At 39.4% G+C, this 22,344-nt stretch overlaps 1 protein-coding gene across 1 annotated transcript in view; it reads right to left on the bottom strand.

The window, feature by feature from the left end:
* Positions 1-22,344, bottom strand: part of LOC129225977 (uncharacterized) — a 68,420-nt gene that overhangs the window by 4,379 nt on the left and 41,697 nt on the right. The window contains exons 15-22 of the mRNA XM_054860547.1: positions 17,782-17,845; positions 15,334-15,460; positions 10,390-10,499; positions 8,776-8,894; positions 8,605-8,659; positions 6,981-7,250; positions 3,805-4,050; positions 1,334-1,585 (exon numbers count right to left, since the gene is read on the bottom strand). Coding sequence (XP_054716522.1) covers positions 1,334-1,585; positions 3,805-4,050; positions 6,981-7,250; positions 8,605-8,659; positions 8,776-8,894; positions 10,390-10,499; positions 15,334-15,460; positions 17,782-17,845 — 1,243 coding nt within the window. The remainder of the gene's footprint in view (positions 1-1,333; positions 1,586-3,804; positions 4,051-6,980; positions 7,251-8,604; positions 8,660-8,775; positions 8,895-10,389; positions 10,500-15,333; positions 15,461-17,781; positions 17,846-22,344) is intronic.

Here is a 22,344-nt window from a genome sequence, read left to right as displayed (position 1 = left end):
AAAACTTTGAAATTTAACTAGGTCTTAGACCCACCATAGGCTTACATAATTGGCATGAAAACCAGTTCCTTGTAACGTCAAAAAATATACCTGCAGTTATTTGCAATTTTGTTCTTTATAACATCAACATCGTTTTAGCCAACGAACTTTTGCAAAATGTATTTATTTCTTATGATTATTATTATTATTTTTTTTTTTTTTGAATCTGACCCATCCTCCCCCTCTTCAGTTTTTTTTTTTTTTTACGTGATAGACAATTATTAGCTTGCAGATACTTTTGAGTTGCATGCGCAAATACTTTATATTTTTATCTTACTCTGCATGAGGGACACATAAGAGTTTCCTACCATGACGCTCACGAAATGTCACGAAAATGTCTTCACCTGGTTGCAGCAAAGCGTTTACCCCCCGTTTCGCCGACACTAGAATTTTTTTTCCCCATTTCATAAATCAAAAAAGTATGCTTAAACGGGAAAACAGGTAGGATTGAAACATTGTGTCGGCGAAACGGAGGGGTATCAACTTCCGACTGTCAAACTCACAAAAGTTACGTAGCAGTGATTTCACAATTTCATAAGGATATTGATCACAACTTTATTGTTGCAGCAGAGTTCACATGTAACGCGTCGGAAATGTGTCACAACGTAATTCCTGTGAGTGAGTTGTCACAATTCTGTCATTTTATGACTGTGATCGTTGTCACCCCTAGTGATGTTCGTGTAACTTCCTATTGACACATTGAGCTATCAGCTGGCTCTGTGCCTCCGCGAAGTAGTATGTAGCACGTTCCCCTAAGATCTCTCTAGTTATTTTCTCCATGAGTGAAGCGGAATTCAGTTCTGAACCCTATACTATTGCTAGAACGCCTACTGCCATAATGTTTGGTAATGACACCAATCCGGATGATGTCATTGATGTTAAAGAGTTCCTTGACATCAGTCCTTGACATCAGTCAATGAAGCTCAATGCTCAATTAGGACCCAAAGACACTTTAATTCCAAGTAATTACAGAAAATGGGAAATAGTTCAATTAAAACCGTTTTAGAGTTTCATTTTACTAAGTTAAAAATTAATTTTTGGTTTAAATTCGTTGGCATAAAATTAGTTTAAATTATGTTATTACAAATTTGTAAGCCCTTTTACTAGATGCCGCTTGGGAATTTTAGACTTTTTCACTTTGACACATTGACATACTATATAATAAATACTATATATCGTCGCCTCAGAACAACAGTAGGATATCTTAGTGTTATTCCTGGGATTAGATGTCTTAGGGTAGAAAAATACAAGTGGTAATCGAGTTTTGGCTCGTTCTTAAAATTTTTGCACTTACTTTCATAATGTCGACATTTTGCATCTACTCTTGTCTTGGCACCTTTGTCGGTGATAGTGCCCGTGCTGAAAGTGCAGCTGCTGTCTGTGCCCAGGGGGTGAGACGGGGGGCAGTAGTTGAAAGACTTGCAGTTTTTGATGCGCTCTTCAGAGCATGCTCGGGCGCACTCTTCAAGGGTGATCTCCACCCGTTTATCATTATCATCGTCTAGCAACGTGTGACCCATGTTCTTGAAATCAGCTGCGTATCTTGCTGCAACGATAGACATCAAAGGAAAATTAATGTACACGTAAGTATTACAATATATGGAAGCAAATATAAAACAGTTCGTTGAAACATCCAAAGTCTCCAGTATCTCAGTTTTGTTGGGTTTGGGCGTTAAAATCTCCCATGTTTGGGCGTTAAAAATAGGACCTTAAAGTCTGGAATGGACAAAAGAAAAAAAGCCTAATAAAGAACCTGAGTATATTTTTATACTGGTAGCTGAAAATACATATGCACATCAGCGAGGAGTCCGCCAAAGATGGTATTGCTCCATGTTCAAAAGGGAAGAAAAAAGCTCATGTATAAAGACCAGGGTTGCCAGATTTAAGAACAGTAAAAACGGGAAGGCTTCTAAGAGTGAAAGCGGGGGGGGGGGGGGGGGGGGGGGGGTTGAGGGTTGAGAGCAATTACAGGATATGGTGTATTTTTCAAGGGGTGCTTTACGACGTAGAACATTTCTTCATGAAAAATCTGAGAAATTCAATTAATCGTATCAAATATAAAAATCATTTTCATTGCGATTGCCGACGCATGCGCAGGGATATATTTCCAACATTAGTCAATGAGCAAAGAGGAAGCAATAATTGGTCTGCCGCTTATGACAGAACAAAAACCAAATTGAAACGAAAATTAATTTTTGCGTTTGCTGCCACATGATTTTCTTTTCGCTCTTTTTGTCACATTTTTTGCTTTCCTTAATTTTTTCCCTTAAAATAATGCCTCGTTTTGTAAAATATTGTTACAAGGTAGAATACGAGACTTTAGCCGTCCCGTATGGAAGTTCCCCGGGACGCGGGACAATTTTCCGAAATACGGGACTGTCCCTTGAAATCCGGGACGTCTGGCAACTCTGATAAAGACACAAGTTGCCACCCCCATTTCAGGAGCTAAGGCAGAAATGGAAGCACATGCCTAATAGCTCATTACAGCATTCAGAGACTGCAATTAAGTTTTGTTTCGACAGCTCAACTATGAGATGGTATGTAATTGCGGTATTTCTAATACATGTTTGTTTGTTGCACTTTTTGCTCAAATTAGTTTGTTATTAATACATTTCCCGTTTAAGCATTTTGTTGATGATGTTTCAAATCATTTTATTCTCATAACTACTTAAATTTTTTCCAGCATGATTTCTTTATACTTTTGCATATGGGAATCTATTAAAAGCAGAATAATAAGGAATTAAAAAGGAAAGAAAGAAGAAGAAAAAAAAAGGCTCGTCTTGGTTAAATATGTATTAAACTACTCACATGAAGCGAACAAAGAAGTAAAGGAATATATAGGGTAAACCAGAGGTCCTTATGTACCTAGGGTCACTCTACTTGAGTTGAAAAATATTTAACTCCGATTTGCAAACGATTTTTTTATAGACTTGTGTAATACTCTCTAATTTATATCGTAACCCTAAAGCAAAATAATAATCAACATAGCTGTCTGATTGAAAAGCTGCGCAGCAAGGTATACCATTATATAAAAGCTTCAAAAGGTACGCTAGGAAACAAGGAATAGTCGCACTGGTGGCACTGGAAGCGTTCGGAAACTCAAAATGTTGACGTCACCCACCAGCGTTCAGAAACACTTCTCTGGCGGAAGATCCGGCTACGACCGCTTTCACCCACATCTCACCACGGTCTCAACGTAATTAACGAGATCATATGGTATTTTTTGACCAATTCGGTGTTTCAAGTTTAGCCCTCCTTTTGATTGGAGCGTGTCAGCTGTTGAGCTAGAATAGCCTCGCTGTGACCACCAATGTTTTTAATCACAGCTGTTCTACCGGCCTCACCAGAAAAGTGCCAGTGACGTCATAACCGCATCTTGACTAACTACGCGGTCTAACCCTCGGAATGTTGCCGATCGCAGCTAAATTCATTAGCTCCGTTCACATAGACCTTTTCTACCCCTGAAAAAACGCGAAAAAATCGCATCCCGGTTATTTCCTGCGCAAATAAGGATCTTTCTTTCACCTGTTTTCGACTGGAGTAAGTGCAAGGGTTTGTTTAAGCGAAATAAGTTTTTTTACTCGCTGGGTATATTTTTTAAGAATGCTGGGTAAAACGGCTTTCTCGGGTACAACTATACTACCTCTTTCCACTTGCGAATGGTAAATTTTCTAACCGGTTTTTTTCGGAGCTAGAGCGGAGAAAGCTGAGGCACAGAAGTCTCATGAGAACGCGGCTACTGTGAGTAGCATTTACTGGACTTACCGGAGTAGTGCGAGCAGGCCTTGTCTTTCACGCTTCCGATTTCTGAATCTTTGATATCAAGGATATGCTTGGAATGGAGGTCGCAAGTCTTTTGTCCTTTGCAGTACTCGAATCCCCTGCAGATGAACTTGGTCTCTAAGCGACATTTCTTGGCACACTCATCCACGTTCTTCACATCGTAGGTGGCATCTCTCTCATGCGTTATCACTTTTCCAGGATACTCGTTGTAGTAGCTCATGAACTTCACTGGAAGAGAAGCATGACCTCAATTATTATGACAGTTCATTAACCCTCTTAGTGGCAGGACCAGGGGCGTGCACAGAAAGTCAAAGACGGGCACCAGGGCCCGTCACAAATGACTTTTACAGGCCCCCTCCATATTGTTTACCCCTACGTCTTTTAACCCCTCATTTCAAAAATCTTGGTCCCGGGCCAACAGGTGTCCATTCTCACCCCCCTGTGCACGCCCCAGGGCAGGACACGCTCACTCAATGTTAAACTTCATAGACCAACCCAAGTATATTCCCTGTTACAACCGTGCTATATCTTCTCACATGTGAACGGTAAATTTTAAAACCGTTTTTTTCCCCCGGAGCTGGAGCGGAGAATTGCGAGAGGCAAAAGTCTCATGTGAACCCGGCTGCTGTGATTAACGTGTTCAGGACTTACCGAACTTGCCGCCATAAGAGTTAAAAACATACGTACACAAACGAAAGTGCATATAAAATGACATAGATATAATATTTCGGAAATAGCATCTATTATTATAAAAATGCATTGTATGGTCTGTTTAAGGCCGTATGTGTCAATATAAACAAACACTCATGTGGCTAGCACAGGGAAGGTAAAAGCAGTGCCTAATTTTTGATTTTTCCGAGCCGGGAAAATCTTAAAACTGCCACTCTTACACACCTTCTTTCAAGTTTAATCGAAAACCCCCACATAATTAGGGTGAATTGCTGCCTGGGACAAGGGCTAAGGCTTGATCTCCCCTAGATCCGCCACTGAGTAAAAGTGACATTTTTGGAGATGCATAAGTGCATGAAGTCCTGAGCTTCAGAAGAAGCTTGCTTCAAGGACACATAATTTACTTGCTTAAGAGCAATTTAAGTGGCTTATTTAAGAAATACACGAATGATTTCATTGAAATTAAAAAAAAAAAAGTAAATAAACCACAAATTGTCAGGGAAATGTAACAAATAGCTATACTTTGAGGCTGAAATTAAGCCCTTTCAACACTGCTGAAAGAGCTGAGAACTCAAAAATAAAGTTTTAAGTGCACATAGTTCAACGAAAATGATTAGATGTTGCTACCGAATTGGTATAAATGCCTGTGTATTTTGGTTTACGTTTATTAAGCCTTTTTAGCACTAATGAAGAGATTTCATTGAAAGTCTTGAAGTAGCTATTTTCAGCGTTTTCTCGAGGATTTGGGGTTTATTTGAGTTATTTTTCCATTTTAATCACTAATTCCCTCAATGCATGTTGAATAATTTTTAATTTAGCATGAATAGTTTGTTTAAGTCCTGCTGGTTCGTTGTAAATGTGCATAAGAGGATCTTCATAGATGGATAGGCAAAAAGGGTTTGTGAGATTTAGGTATACTCAGAGAGTACAAGAGCACGATGCCTTGCAAGAGAGACAGACATGGTTTTGTGAAGGATACACAGGTGACTTTTTCAAAAGACAGAGTCGTCCGATCAGTAAATGAGCTCTTAATCCCAATTTCATTTTCAGACACTCAAAATATCTGAAAAAATTTTTGTGTTTCGTTAATGACAACAAAAATATTTTTATTGATTCTTGTGATTATTTAAGAAAAATAAAACTATGAAACTTTGTAAGTTTTCTGCTTTGGCTATTTCGGGCTTTCAAATGAAAAGTGGTGTAGCAACCTAGTTAATGAACTCGTCTATCCAGCAAAAAAACACAAAAGTTTTCAGTCACTTTCCTTTAGGAATTGTACAGAAGAAAGTTGCTGTTGCCAATTCTCCTTTAAAAAAAGACTTTCGGGATCTTTTATTTTATAAATACCTAATACGAGATGTTCATTCACTAATTGAACAACCCAATAAGTATATTCTGTAAGTTACCGCCGTATAGCCAGAGCTAAGGCAGAAATACATCGCCAGCTCAGTCAATTCCAGCCGAGGACTGCAGTTTCGTGCTTATTAGCACTCATCAGCCCGGCATAGGATTAACTGAGCTGGAGGTGCAAAACACCTCAAGGAAGCCAAGAGTGCCAAACAAACTGGTAGCTAATATAGAATTAGCACTGACCAGACGAGTGACCGAAACAAAATGTGTCAGTGCTAATTCTATATTAGCTACCAGTTTGTTTGGCACTCTTGGCTTCCTTAAGTGTTTTCCACCTCCAGCTCAGTTAATCCTATGCCGGGCTGATGAGTGCTAATAAGCACGAAACTGCAGTCCTCGGCTGGAATTGACTGAGCTGGCGATGTATTTCATGAACCCAATAAGTGAATTTTTCAAGCGGTGATAAGCCGTAAGTTACCACCCTTTAGCCAGGGCTAAAGCAGAACTACAAGCATATCCCAACGTCCCAGTTATGACACACAGAGATTACAGTTTCGTCCTAGTTGTGAACTCGTGCGTCTGAAATGGTTAATAACCGCATTGGAGACTGATGTCCTTTCATTGAAGCTGAGATTACTTTAAAAATGGTTGTTAAAAAGCTGGTATAATAAATTAATTTTAGCAACCAGTCTGAAGTTAATCTCAGCATTAGCAGCAATTTTGTTGACTATTCCAGATTGACAAGTCCACAACAAGGACAAAGCTGCAATCTCTGGAAGTCATAATCGAATTGTGGGTATATACCACTGAGAAGGGATAAAAGGTGGAGAGAGTGAAGCAGTCAAATATTGAAACAAGGATCTCAAGTCACGTGATACATTTGAAAGTAAAGAATGGGACGTAATCAGGTTTCTTTCATTAGCGTCACATAAAATGTGTCTACCATTTGTCGTGTACCACGTGACTTGGGATCTTTGTCTCAGCGTTTCCCTAAGTCAATGCTAAGACTTGCTCCCTCTAGTTACTAATTCCTGCTTGAAGGTACATACTTATAGTCTTTAAAAGGTGGTTTATCAAAACAATCACGATACGAAACTCCCCGGTATCCAGTAGAAATCGGTTTGCAGAATTGTACTCACGGATGTAAATGTAGCAGTTTTTGTCCTGAACAGCAAGCTTGTTCTGGTCCTCGTCGGTGGAGATCATGGTCGAGCTGATGCGGCACTGTTTGTCTCCTCCGTCGGGACAGTAGGAGAAGGATGCGCAGTCTAGACCCTTGCTGTTTTTGCAGCTCAAATAGCACTCGTTCAGCGTGTTTGCCGATGGAAGCTCATCGACGGTGGGGTCTTTCTCATTCAGCTTCGCAAAGTCGATCACCACGTTGTAGGGACCTTCTTTCTCGTCGCCACCTAGTGATTGAAAAGAAATTTAACGCTAGTCTAATCTTTATTATTATTACTAATAATAAAGCTCTAAGTCTCTCTGTCAGGAGGATGTCTGGATCTCTGTGACGCGCATAGCGCCTACACCGTTCGGCCGATTTTCAAGAAATTTGGCACAATGTTATTTTGTAGCATGGGGGTGTGCACCTCGAAGCGATTTTTCGAAAATTCGATTTTTTTCTTTTTCTATTTCATCTTTAAGAACATTTTCCGGAGCAAATTATCATAAGATGGACGAGTAAATTACGAATTATCATGACGTGGAATGGGAGAGCGAATGAACATAGCCAATTGGCGAGAAGTTCGTCATCCATTATTTGTAAATATACATGCAAGCCGAATGACTTTTTAATTTTCAACTACGGGCAAAGCCGTGCGGGTACCACTAGTACAAGATAAAGTAGTAGTTGGCAACTTAAATGAGCTGAAGGTCTACTTTCCAAGTTTGGTGTGAACACAAGGTCGACTTGTATGAGGGGGAGGGAGCATGACGCATACACAATGCTGACATAAAATTGTAGGTCATGTTTTACTTAAAAAATAATAATAATGATAAATGAAAAATACTTCGTTTCTTCTTAAATAGTTGCTTTAAATTGTAAAAATGGTGTTTTGATACCCAAACTGTCCTTTCAACCGAGTTTTAACCTGAGATCAATTCATGGAGATTCCTTTTCAAAGGGACTGGGGTCAGAAACAATGTCCCTTAAATAGAGGTCTGAGCTGTCCAAAGAGATGACGGTACCCGGGCAAATATTTTCTGTCGTCCCCCCTCCCTACCCAACGCAGAATAGTGAACCTGATATGGAAAAGTACCGAGCATTTTTATATTACTTTTCACGTAACTGAACATGCCATCTGAAATCTGTGTGTACCATCAAAGGCAAGAATTAAATATAGTTGGAGCAAACCTAACCTGACAGCGCCGTAATGCTATGATTAGGATCTGCGTAACCTTTATACAATGCTGCGAGGCTAGGTTGACCCCAACTATAATGTATTTGCATTTTAATATTTTTTTTAAAGAATAGTACTTGAAAATAAATTTTAATACATCAAAAATTTAATTTATTGCACCCTGTCATATTTTAGCTCCTGGGGCGATCGCCGTGCTCGCCCCTCTTTAGACGGCCCTGATATAGAGTACCTTAAAGGGAGAACTACTGTACAATCATAAGTATTGCGAATGCACACTAATCCAAGACAAATATGAAACTGACTTAAATATCTTAATAAAAAATAATTTTCCATCCGAAATAAAGAGTGTTAGCGATTTTTCAACTCTAAGTTGCACGATCATTAGTCAAATGGAGAAACTCACCTTCGTTTGGTCCATTTCCATACTCGATGTCATCCGCTTTCACGTTCTTTGTTTCCTGTAAAAGAGGGTGAGATATCAGAATGTTTCTCAAGTGATTTTGCAGTTATAGTACAGTGACTTTATAGTTCAGGATGGGGAAAAAGAGCAGGAAGGATAGAATGCTGCTATTACTTTGAGAGCTTCGTCAATGACGACTGTTACTCCAAACGTTTTCTTGCTAACAGCTTCTTCCAGTTTCAGAAGAGCCTCGCCTAAGTACTGCTCCTTGTTATTCGAGTTCCTTTCAGCCCCTTTTAAAGATAAATAGAATGAAGTGTTTTAGAAATGAAAGATAGAATGGACGATTTGTTTCCGATATGAACATTTCAATTAATGGCTAAACCAGAGGATTCTAAAATGGGTGTCGTAGAGAGAGGCAATGGGTGGCACGAGTGGGAAAAATTTGGGGTTGGGAACCTCTGGGTCTAATATTCAAGCTGAATGCGAAAAAAATGCCCACTAGGTGCACAGTTGATTAAATAAAGTAAAAACATAATGTACAAATAAAGTTCGACTTTTCAATTAGGTAAAACTTTACAAGCCATGGTTTAACAAAGCATTGCTAATCTTCTAATAAATTTTACTTTCATATTTTGTTACAAGGGAATCGCTCATTAATAGCTCAGGGAAAGATTACATCTCCAGTTTGTTTACATGCTGCCTCTATTTTGCCGTAGTCTAATTTTACAAAACGTTCACGGTTAAGAGAGACTTGGAAAGTTTTTCGCAAAGTTTACCGAAACTTTTTTCGGAGCATTTTACGGAAACGTCACTTTTACACAATGCTTCATAATATCTACCCATGCCGAAACAATCAATCTTGAAAACTCTAAAACCAAAAGATGCATTGTGAAATTGTCGAGAGAACAAAACTTGAATTTCAGAGCAAAAGCAGGCCCTGAAATTCAAGTTTTCAGAGATGCTCTAATTTTGTTTATTCAGAAATATTAATACCGCATTCCGCATTCTATCCTCTGCCAGTGAACGAACGTACCGTGAACTTGGAAGATGACTTATGGTGAAAATTTCTTCTTTTTGAGTTTATGAACATTTCAGCTTTCTGCCTGCTCTTAAAGCTGATTGCGACTTTACTACCGTAAAAATATTTTGTTTCACTGATATAATACTACTTTTTTAGTATTTTGCGGAGATATGTATGGGCGTAGCCAGCAGAGGGCAGGGAGGGCCAACTGCCCTTCCTAGAAGTGAGCCTTTCTTTCTCATCCTCCCAATTGTCACCAAAAATAATTTTAAATTACATTTTTAGGACCAATTTAAAAAGTGGCCGATCGGATAGGTAATTGTACTCCTGCTAAGTTGTAAACAAAATGCTAGAAAAGGGCACTTTTTCTCTGACCCCCCCCCCCCCCGTAATTGCCGGATTCTTTTGAAATTTGTTTTCTGATTTCATCTATTTTTAAGGGAAGAAAAAAAAATGTCAATCAGATGCTCGCTCCATAAAGACTTGTCACCACTAAGTTCAAAATAAGTTTAATGCGTATGGTGGCAGTACTTGTACTAGACAGGCTTCATTTTTTGTCCGCTTCTACTTCAGTCCAAATGCTGAAGTTTATTCCTATTTGGGGAATTATGTCACAGTTAATAGAGGAGGAGCTATTGGCGCATGCTGAGTTGGGCTGTTGTCACAACAATAGTTCTGAATAGTGAACTCAGCTCAACTGAACGCCAATCTTGACATTAGAAAGGATATTATAAGAGGACTCTCAATAAAGTTATCATACTTACTGATGTATTCTTGGCATTTGGTGCCGACGGGTTTCTCTGGATCAGCACCATCTGGTTCCAGGAGGTCTTTGGACTTAAGAAAGCAGCCATTTTGGCAGTAGAAGAAACCTCTGCAAAAGGAAAAAGGAGAGATCATCAAATCGAGTCACAATGCTATTAATAAGAGCGGTTATAAGCAAACTGAATCACTGTCCACATGTTTGATTGGCAGCGCATTACGTGCAAATTCTAGTTACTTTTATATATTCTTACGTATCAAAACTTTCAACTGTTTTTTAGCCTATTTTCCAGTAAAGGTTTTTATTTATTATTTTCAAAAAGGCTTGGTAAATAAATTACAGTGGGTGGCTAAATTATTAGAGACAGTTCTCATATTCTAGTATTTTCTAATTTAGGCCCACTTTTTTAAGAAACAAAGCATGAACCAAAATGTTTTTTAATTCTGAATTGCTGCTGGTATCATTATTATGGTTTTTAGAAGTGGCAACATTAACATTCTGCGTCATATTTGAGGTTATATCTGTTTTATTCAATAATGCATAAAAACAGCTGTTGTCGAAAGGTTATATTAATCATCTCTTTATAGTATATAAAAGTAAGGTTTTATTGGATGGAAGTCTGTGGAGAACGTGTGTCCAGGAGCCCCATAGCGCCTACAGCCTTGAAATTTTGTACAAAATTACTTCGAGCCCCGGGGGTGCGTATCTGGGGTTTTATTTTTTTAGAATTCGAATTAATTTTCTTGTAATTAATTTTTTAAGCTCAAATTTTACGAAAATTGCCAGTTATTGCCTATTAAGGGGTGAAAAATTACTTGCATATATTAATATTATATATCATAGGAAAGAGTGAAATTTTCCGCGTTCTACGCAATTTGTTTCAATGCTCTAACTTAAATACGGCGGGAGTTATTTGCGTTTTTAGCTCGAACTTTTTTAGGCTTAGCTAAAATTTAGGCATTACTTTCTTCATTAAATCTAACAGTAAAAAGCGAAGGAATTTCCCTACAGTTTTCTTTTTGACACCACTGAAAAGAGCAGCTTTTTATACTCCAGATCTAACTCGACCTATGGTCGAAAAACTGAGCTTCTATCTCTAAAGGGAGAAAAGTTACAAGCCGTTAAAAATACAAATTCGAATAATCCTCATCTCCATTAAAATTATTGATGTTTTATTTGGCGTTGCCATAGTTACGTCTTTTTGATTCGCATGTTTCTTCTTTCCCTTATTCACAAACTTTAAGGGTTTCGATTAGGCTCAACTCAGTTCAAGCCCCGAGCTAAAGAGCATAATACACTCCTGTTTTGAAAATTGTAACACCACGAAGGACTTACGCGAGTGAGCTGAAAATTGCAAGAAATGTAAAGTAGGGCATGATATGCAAATGATTATAATTGCAGGCCGGTAGCGCATGCGTATGCTGAGCAGCGCCCTCTGAACGGTGGATCGAACCGAACATCAATAAACGGCTGTAGCGAGGCGTGTATGATTATCGGTGGTTTTATGCTAGAGTAAACGCTAACTGAATCTTTACTATGCCGCTTCGACGAAAGAAAGCGAAATTTGAGCAAATTTCGGAGTTTGAACGGGGCAGAATCGTCGGCCTTCGTGAACCTGGATTGTCTTATCGTGCAGTAACCGCTCGTGTGCAGTGTAAAAGCAGCACAATCATGCGTGTTTGGAAGTAATAGACGGACGAGGGTCGGACAGCTCGAAAATCCGGGAGTGGACCCCGAAATGTGACGTCAGCTCGCGATGACAGACACCTGTTGCGTATGGCGCTGACGGACCGCACAGCTTCTTCTAGACAATTGGCAGCACAGTGGTCAACAGCTACAGGTGTTTCATTGTGTGCTTCATAAATTCAGAGACGTCTGCTGCAGCGTGGGCTGCGCGCAAGGATTATTTTACACAGGATTCCTCTCACGCAAAACCATCACCGTCTGCGGCTACAATGGGCCAATGTACATAGGAGCTGGAGTGCTGATTGGCAGCAGGTCGTCTTTTCTGGCGAATCCCGCTTCAATTTGTGGCACCATGATGGCCGAATCTGTGTCAGGCGCTATGTCGGTGAACGGCACATTCCGGAGTGCATTATCGAACGCCACAGGGACGAACACCCGCAGTAATGGTCTGGGGTGCCATAGCATATCATGGACGATCACAATTGCTACGAATTGTGGGCAATTTAAACAGTACCCGATACATAAACGAAGGTTTACAGCCCCAAGCCATTCCTTTCCTGCAAGGATGGCCAGGGGCTGCATTCCAGCAGGATAATGCCCGTTCACACGTCACCAGGACTGTCAAATCCTACCTTGATTCGCAGCAGGTACAGCTTCTTCCTTGACCTGCATATTCCCCGGATATGTCACCGATTGAACATGTGTGGGATTCGTTGGGCGGCGTCTCGCTCGTGATCCTCGTCCTGTCGCTTCGACAGACGAACTTTGTTGCGCATACAAACAATATGGAATACTCTTTCGCAGGCAGATATTCAAACTTTGTTTCACTCCATGCCGAGTCGTGTAGCAGCTCTTATTGCGGCGCGTGGTGGCCACACAAAATGCTAATTTCTATCTCTTTTTATTGTTTGTTTAATTTGAAAATGTAATCATTTATTTGTACCATTACTACTCAACTGTGTATTAAATTTCATTCAACTATGATGCTTCCTTCATTGTGTTGCAATTTTTACAAACAGGAGTGTATATTACTGAGACCATAAATATACAAAACTGCAGTTTTGCAATGCTCAGGAGCCCATTAGCCCTTACGGTTGTACAAATTGGTACAAGTTATTTTGAAACCCGGGAAGGGGTGCTTTTTGATCCAAAGGGAGCCCATAATACGTTTTAAATCTGTTTCTTTCTAACTGACGATTTAAATCAGCGAATCAAATAAGATTGCGAAGCAATTTTCGGGGGTTGGTGAGCGTTAACGAGCAGGGGGCAGAGCCCCCTAGTTCTAGAAATATTTCTCAGAAAGTTTTGGTACCTGCTGTAATTAATATTTAAGTAACGCTGAAATTAATAAAGCAATATTGCTGCAGTTTGCGATTAAATTTCAATATTTGATTTATACTGTTGCTTGATATTGTCAAAACTGCTTTTTTTTAAAGAATGGGAAAGGCTTTAGACGCGTCCTATAGAAAGTGTACGGAAATAAAACCATTACTACTCCCTTCCTTATATTTACTGAGAGTTATTGCAAATTTACCTGGTATCTCAAAATCAGTAGTTACACGTATCACAAGATTCAATTGACTAAAACAAGTCATTGAAAGCGAATAGCGTAGGCAAATGTAGTACAAAACGCATCACTACTTCTTGTACCTGCCGAAGAATCAGTGAAATTTGCTTTTAGAACATTTAACGCTCTCTACAAAACATTCTTGATGGAATAGCTCCCTCCAGTAGATAGCGTTCATTGTTGACACAGAGTAAAGAAATTACATAGAGAGGCCCAGCTATACTAAGAAATTGAAGCCGGAAATTACACCGCTTTATCCCAAGATCCTTAGCTTTTTGCTAAATATCCTGAGATACATTTTGATACAAAACATTCCATTACTGAATTTTAATTGGTAGTTAATTTAAACTTAGATATTGTTGCAAGTTTATGAAGCACGTTTTTGAAAGTGCATTACAACATAAATTAAAATGTAAACCAATCCGCCAGCATTGTATTACTGGCTACCATGTATTTTATTTGGTTGCTTTCCTAACCCCGCCCATAATTGCACCGCTGTATCCCATAATTCCGGCTTCAGATTCATCTCCTTTTTACCATAGACGGGGCCTCTCTATGTATATTTCTTTACTCTATAATGGTTGACCACCTTTTCGTTTTTTTATTCTCCTAAAACTAGTTTTACCAGTAAAACAGTTAAGTTACTGGATCCAGTTCAGGCTCGTCAAAATAAAGCATTTCCCTGCATATCAAACATTACCAAAACATATTATCGAAATATCATGTTATGGCCTGAGTTTCATTGTTGGTGACGTCAGAGCGCTAGTCGATCAGAAAATTCGCTGTTATACACATGAGGATATCGCTAAAATGCTACCTCACACCAATCATGTAAGTCAGCATTGTCCGAGTCTTGTGGAAAGAGAGGCAGAGGGCATTAGATTTAGATTTTAAATCAATAGCTAGTACGTTTTCCAAATTTTAGTTATGTCACTTTCTTTACCGGGATGCGATTTGTTCTAGTGCCATCCTTCTGGGTCTTCGTTCCTTGGTAGAGTTTCGTTCTATAAGTCTTGTTTGCAATGATTCTATTGGAACCTCTCGCGGATTAAACAGGTAGAAGCCCAACCCCTCCGGGGGCTCTGGTAACCGTTTTTCCATGGATAGTCTATAATTCTTTCATTGTTTTTTTAAATGGAAAAGTGAACTAAGCAATGGGAATGAATATGCATTATACCAGACAGCCCAGTTATCACATCCTGAGACTGCAGTTTCGCTCCTTTCAGAACTCCTCAGTCAAGAATAATGAATAACCGAGCTGGAGGCAAATAAGAACGAAACTGCAGTCTCAGGATGTGATTGATGACCGGGCTTTCTGGTATATTGCATAAAGTTCTGCCTTAACCCTGGCTTAGGGGCGGTAACTTACTGCTAAATACCCAAGCTTTGCCTTCAATTCACGAGTCGAACTGCACCAGGCTGCGAACACTCGCTGGTGTGATAAATTCACTTTATCTACCAGTTTGTTGATACTCTCAGCTTCAATGAGATGACATCTACCTCCAGTTTGGTTATTCACTATTCCTGACTGAGGAGTTATAATAAGAACGAAACTGTAGCCTCAGGATGTAATAACGAGGCTGTCTGGTACACTGTATAAAGTTCGGCCTTAGCCCTGGCTTAGGAGCGGTAACTTACTGCTAAATGAGAATACATTAGTATCTCGAGGGTAATTTTACAAGAGTGACTTACGAGCAGGTGAAGGTGTCTTCGTCAACACATGCATAAGCACACATTTCCTTATTGGAGGCAGTCAGTATCTGCTTTACGTCTGGGTCGTGAGTTGTAGCATCCCATTCAAGTTCAAACCAAAATTGCACTGAAATGAAAGACAGATACAGTTAAACCTCCCAACAGCGGACACCGTCCGGACCAAAGTTGATGTCCGTTAACGGGGAGTGTCCGCCATTGGGGAGTCTTAATTTACAATGACATTTCAATTTTTTATTTTAAACCTACACATACTGTGTATAATTCCAAGTTAAATTAATGAGTAGTGCTTATATAAGTGTACTTAATACTTAGTGCTTACATAAATATACTTAATAGTTTACTTAAGTTACCCAGTAAGTAAACAACACACTGAATATTTCGGAAAAATAAAATAGGAAGGCATTTTTTGTTTGCTACATCATTTATTTGAAAAAAAAAATGTTAAAACTGTTTGCTTTGCATGGTTAGAAGTATAATAAACAATTTTTTCAAAATGAATTTTTAGCTTGTTGGCTAGTTCCAATCCTTCAAAATCATTCGCCCTCATGAAAAATTGCTCTAAAATTTAAGTGATGGGCATCTTTATAATTGGCTACTGTATAGCGAAATGACCTCTCTATTTCGTCATAATCTTCTTCTTCTTTTTCTTCCCCACCTGCTCCATCGTTCATTTCCGGAAGACTGGTGATGTCGAAGCTTACATCTTCAGTAACCAAATTACTCTCAGCGCACAAGTACTCCCCAATTTCTATGGAAGAATCAATCGGCTACTTTTTACTTATTAATCTGGCAATACTGTGCCGATTCCTCATGAGTGTCTGGAGGAAAAGGACACGGCGCTGACTCTCGTCTCCCGAAATCTAGTGAGAGAAACAAGCCTGTTGTAAAAATTTCCCCGCAAAGAAAACCTTTAACTATTCCCCACAAAAAAGAAAGTCTTCAGCCTAAACCAAAGAAAAACCTCAGCCTTAAAAAGTCATGATATCTAGTTTGCACGCCAAGTATCTGCCAAACTATCATCCTCCCTGTTCTCCTCTTTCATCACACCTACTTCCGTTAGATCCTCCTCCTTCCTACAACTTCTCAGAAATGTGGATAGATCCTTTAAATTATTTATCATGTTTGGCGGGAAGCTTTTCTAGTTGAGGTGGTTGCTTAGTGAGCAAAAACGTTTGGTTTCCTTGGCGGCGGGACGCTCCCGCGTCCCGTGATTTATCAATGGAGATTATCCCCTTAAACGTAAGTTAGGGGACCTAGAGCTCGTATAAAAAGTTAAGGGGTCTAAGGACCTTTAAACTTCAAAATTTTCGATTTTCTGGAAAAAATATATGTTATGCACAGTTTAATTCTGAACAATTTGATACCTTATTTATTACTATACGCCAAAAACTTTTCGAGTTATTGTAAAAATGCCTAAACTTTCCCCATAGAGATTTATGTTAAAAGTAGCTGTTTAAGCCTCTTTTTCTCAGGTGCCGGTTTCTTCTGTTTGATGATATCTCATAAAGTTTCTTATATATGTCCGTAAAACTTTTAATGTATGTTTATCTGGTTTATATTTATGACCTGAACCTAAATTTATTTATTTTTTAAAAATTATTTATTTATTTATTTTTTTGAAATTTGGTAAATTAATATCGAAAATTTCCAAAATTTTGGGTAAAAAAATATTTATTTTTAAATATTAACTTTAATTTTTTTGTTGAAATTTAGGTTCAGATCGTTAAGATGTATCAGACAAACAGACATGAAAAGTTTTACGGAAATATATAAAAAACTTTCTGAAATATCATGCGCGCAAAACGAGAAAACCGAAGAAATCGGCACCTGAGAAAAAGAGGTTAAACAGCTGCTGTTAACATAAATCTCTACGGGGAAAGTTTACGCATTTTTACAATAACTCGAAAAGTTTTTGGCGTATGGTAATAAATAATATATCAAATTGTTCAGAATAAAATTATGCATAACATATATTTTTCCAGAAAATCGAAAATTCTGAAGATTAAAGGTCCTTAGACCCCTTAAGCTTCGTATTTTTTGACTCATTTTAATTTTCGCTTAAAATTTTCAATATCTTAAATCTGCATATGATTTTGAACAATTTTGCAATTGGAAGTTCGCATCTAGGAAAAACGGTTGCGAAAATAAGTTTTGCAGATCGAACAGGATCACTCTCTATACATATGCATATATATATATGTTTAAAAAATATACCTCCCTGAACCCAAAGAAGCTCTCATTTTAGCTTCGTGATAATAACGAAATGTATGGATATTTCTCGGATACGTTACGAATTAAAAAATATATTTAAATATTTCTCTTAAATATATTTAAAGCAGAGTTTTGAATTCAAAGTTTTTTTTAGCATACATACCAATTTTATGAGTTTAAATGTACAACTTATACCATCACTCAGCTTATACTTACAGAGTGCAGGCGGCCTGTCCAGAATTAAACCTGTAACGAAGACGCCAGTTGATTTGTAGTCCACCTAAAAGACAAAATTAAAATCATTTTCAATAAAATATACAGTAAACTTAACCTGAATAATGAAAAAACATCAAGCTTTACGAAAAAAATGAATTTTAATAATGAGTTTAACATACAACATCTTTATTTATGTCAAGTTCGTATAATTACTAAAATAACAAGATTTTCTTTCCGTCATTCAACTGAGACGTCATGTTAGTGAGATGCATTGACCAAGGACGGATACTAGAAAGGGGCGATGGGGGCGATCGCCCCTTCTTGAGCCGAGTGCAGGAACTCTCTTTCGGCATATGAAGTTCAAAAACCGTGAATTTTAGATGATCTTCAATAATGTGACGAAGAAAAAAAAAACGCTCTCCCTCGGAAGTTTTTCAGAATTGTGATGGGAATCGGAACTTTGCACAAGAAGTTTTTTGAAGTTCCAAAAAGTTCTATAAACTAATTTTAGACTATCTTCGATGATATATGATGGGGTTAGGGGGCTCTCCTCTAAAGCGTTTTTAAAATTAAAATCCAAAAAGAGCAATTATGGGACACTTTTAATGACTTTTTTAGAAATGGAAGTTTGAAAAAAAAAAAAAACTTCAATTTGAGACGATCTTCCATGACGTTAGGGGGATGGACGATTGGAAATTTATAAAAGGGTAAGTATCTGAAATCAATCGCCCCCTCCTTGAATGTTTTCGGGATTCGTCCTTGGCATTGACCCTAAGCGATGGTATACCATCTTTTTCGCGATAAAATGGGACCAACACCAAGGAATTATCGCATCTTTCCGACCGAGTTGGCTGTGGATACGCCTGTTTCGATTTCGATTCCGAGTCACAACTGACTACAACTGTATTTATGCCGAGGACTGCATACTAAGTGCCTTGCCTCCATTATTTTTTTATACCGATAGATGGCAGCACCATCACCCGATCGAACAGTTAATGAGAATTTAGAACTAGACCAGGAGCTAATAGCTACCTGGTGCTAGCACCCCCAGAGGTATCGTTTCACTTGGATGACATTGAGACCACGAGCATATTTAACGTCGCCCAGTCCCCTTTAATGACGACGGTGGATCTTCGACCATCGAGGTTCGAACTCAGGACCCTCCGCCCCCGAATCCGACACTCTACCGATCGGGCTACCACGGTCCTATACGCCTGTTTGACCAACCAGATTCTCGGAGTTCTCCTTTATTTCGTGAGCTTCTTCTCAAAGTCCGCCAACTGTTTTTTACTGTTGCAGGTTACGCCTCAACGACAACTCAAGTCACAAACCGGTTAAACACCTTTGAAACCAACACTCTACAATTTCGGTCTCACTGTATATGTTAGGAACAACCTACTAGAAAATTGTATTTTTCAACTAAGAGTTTTATTTCTCAAAATGTGTATCATATATCTTTTCTAGTTGAAGAAATTGTAGCTGAAAAATATTGTTGCAAATCCTGTAAATAGTAATTATTGTAGTAACGTAACCTGTAAATAATTTCCCGTAATGAATATACAACCCCTTAACATATGGCTAAAGTATACAACCCCCTATTCTTTTTATTTTCATTGATAAAATTTGATAACGGTCTACGCATTTCTCGAAGCAGAAAGAATGTTGTAGAAAATTCTTGGATGTTTATAAAAGCCGTTAGCGATGGATAAACGGAGAGTTTCGATTGATATTTCGAACTGGGAGAAGATTTTTGCTCTGTTTATAGCGAGGCATTTCGCTGTGTTGTTTTCGTATTTGGAAGTAAATACGTGTGTAAACGTTGAGTTTACGGTGTTGTGTGATAATTGCTTAATTGCTGATGAATAATTTAGCAGTTGTTGAAGATCTTTCCTGTACATAGTGTAAATAAATTTCCTGTGTTTTTATCAAGAACTGTGTCTTCATTTCAAAAAAGTGGAAGTCGCACCGAATCCGTTACAATTTGGCGCCCAACGTGGGGCTTCTTCTGGACTTTCTTGGAGTAAGTGTGACTTTGGACATTTTTTCATAAAGACTGTTTGAATTTATAGACTTTGTTTTTATGGTGATTACTCGCGCAATGGATGACCAATTAAAACAACTTCTGGAAGCAATTAATGCTGTGAAAAGCGACTTGACTGAAAATATGGCGGCTAATCAAGAACAATTAAAAAGTGATTTGACTGCAAGTTTTACTGCAAATCAAGAACAATTAAAAAATGACATTGCGGCTAATCAAGAACAATTGAAAAGTGATTTAATGGTACTGAAAAATGATTTAGCTTCTAACCAAGAGGATATTAAAAACGACCTTACTTCGGTAAAGACTGTGATGGAAAATAAATTTAATGAGATAGAGCATCGAGTTGATGCTTTTGATGAAAAACTTGAAGCAGTAGAAAACCGTATCGCAACAGTTGAAAATCATGTGGATGAGAAAATTAAAAACATGGAAAGGAGATTGGCGACCGCGGAAAGCAGTTCTGTACAGTTTGGCGCTCCCACATCGGTTGCTCGACCGTCCATTAAACTTGCCACATTTGATGGGAAAACTTCGTGGCAGGTTTACAAAACTCAATTCATGATAGTGGCGGAAGCGAACGGATGGGACTCTGCTACCAAGGCCTGCCATCTTGCAGCATCCCTGAGAGGTGACGCAGCGGACATTCTTCAGACCCTTCCGGACAGCCAGCGCCTGGATTTCGCCGCCCTCACAGCTGCGTTGGAGCTTCGCTTCGGTGAGAAGTGCCAGAGAGATTTCAGCCGACTCCAGTTGAAGTCCCGTTTCCAGAAAACCGGGGAAACCCTGCAAGAGCTAGCGGCGGACGTCGAGAGACTGTCTCATCTTGCTTTTTGCGACTGTCCTGCGGATGTTCGGGACAACCTGGCACTCAACTACTACATCGACGGGGTTCGAGATCCGGAAATCCAGAAAGCTCTACGGATGGCGGATGTCAAAGACCTGAATTCTGCCGTTGTGTATGCGATGAGATACGAGGCCGCCCAAGAAGCAACCCGTGTGGATCGCCATCTAATCCGGACTCAGTAAGCTGATGAGTCTGATTCCAGGTCGTCCCACCTCGCTGAACTTGAGAGACAACTCGGTGACTTGACAAGACATTTGAGCAGCATAACAGCCCGAAAGAAACAAGAGCAGAAGTGCTGGAAATGCGGTAGTGAAGGACACCTGCGAAGGAGTTGTCCGGCTCGCCAAGCTACGCGAGGGAAGGAAATCACCACCACTAAAGCTCTGCAGATTTCCTCTTCTAGTAGTGGCAGTGATGGACTTTTCATTTACGCACATGTAAATGGGAACCCCTGCAGACTGATTGTTGACACTGGAGCCAATGTGACAATCATTAAAACAGATGTGGCTCGTGAATTTGGATTGAAACTGCTGTGGACATCGCCACGCGTAAGTCTCCAGACTGTGACAGGTGACAAAATTGAGATTGACGGTAAAGTGGACTTGGAAATAGTGTTTGGGAATGCCACCTACCATCATACGGCATTCGTCGCTAATATCACGGACCCCTTCATTCTCGGATTGGACTTTTTGAAGAAATATGACTTCACTCTCGACTTCAAGACTAATGAGCTGCACTCGATGAGAGAAGACATAGCCGTTTTCCCTGCAGAGAGTGATGTAAAATCCGCTCATCAAATAATAGCTCAAACAGATTTATCGATTCCCTCAAGGTCAGAATCATTAATACCTGGCTCCCTTGAAGAAAGCAATAGTTTTCGATTTGGACTCATTGAATACCCTAACCTAAGCAATAGCCTAAAAGGAGTACTGGTAGCATCTACGCTTGTGGACCTTTCTAAGGATGTAATTCCTGTGAGAGTCGCCAACGTGAGTGAAAGGCCAAGGAATATCCGAAAAGGTGAAGTGTTGGCAACTTGTACTCCAGTAAACTGCATCATTAGAAGAATCAATTCCCCTGAGACTGTGTCTTCTGAGTCCTTGACGTCGAAGTTAATTGGGAGTGCGCCATTATCGAAAGATCAAAGAACTGCTGCGGAACAATTGGTGGACGACTTCAAGCATCTGTTTTCATCTACATCGGAGGATGTTGGCCGTACGAATTTAACGCAGCATAGGATTTACACTGGAGAACACCTCCCTATTAAACAGCATCCAGGACGACTACCGTTCGCCAAGAAGGAAGAGGTTGAGACCCTCCTGAAAGAGATGAAGGGGAATGATGTAATCGAACCCTCATCCAGTCCCTGGGCTTCTCCTATCGTCTTAGTCCGAAAGAAAGATGGCTCCGCCAGATTTTGTGTCGATTACCGACGGCTGAATGAAATCACCAAGAAAGACAGTTACCCTCTTCCACGGATAGACGACACCTTGGACACTCTTTCCGGACACAAGTGGTTTTCGACCCTGGACTTGAAGAGCGGCTACTGGCAGGTTGAGATACACCCTGATGACCGAGAGAAGACAGCATTTACAACTGGACAAGGCTTATGGCAGTTTAAAGTGATGCCCTTCGGCCTCTGCAATGCACCAGCTACGTTCGAGCGTCTTATGGAGAC

The sequence above is a fragment of the Uloborus diversus genome, chromosome 7, assembly GCF_026930045.1.
Source record: "Uloborus diversus isolate 005 chromosome 7, Udiv.v.3.1, whole genome shotgun sequence".
Classification (NCBI taxonomy): domain Eukaryota; kingdom Metazoa; phylum Arthropoda; class Arachnida; order Araneae; family Uloboridae; genus Uloborus; species Uloborus diversus.
Note: the sequence above shows the minus strand (reverse complement) of the source record. Positions and strands in the feature narration are given on the sequence as shown.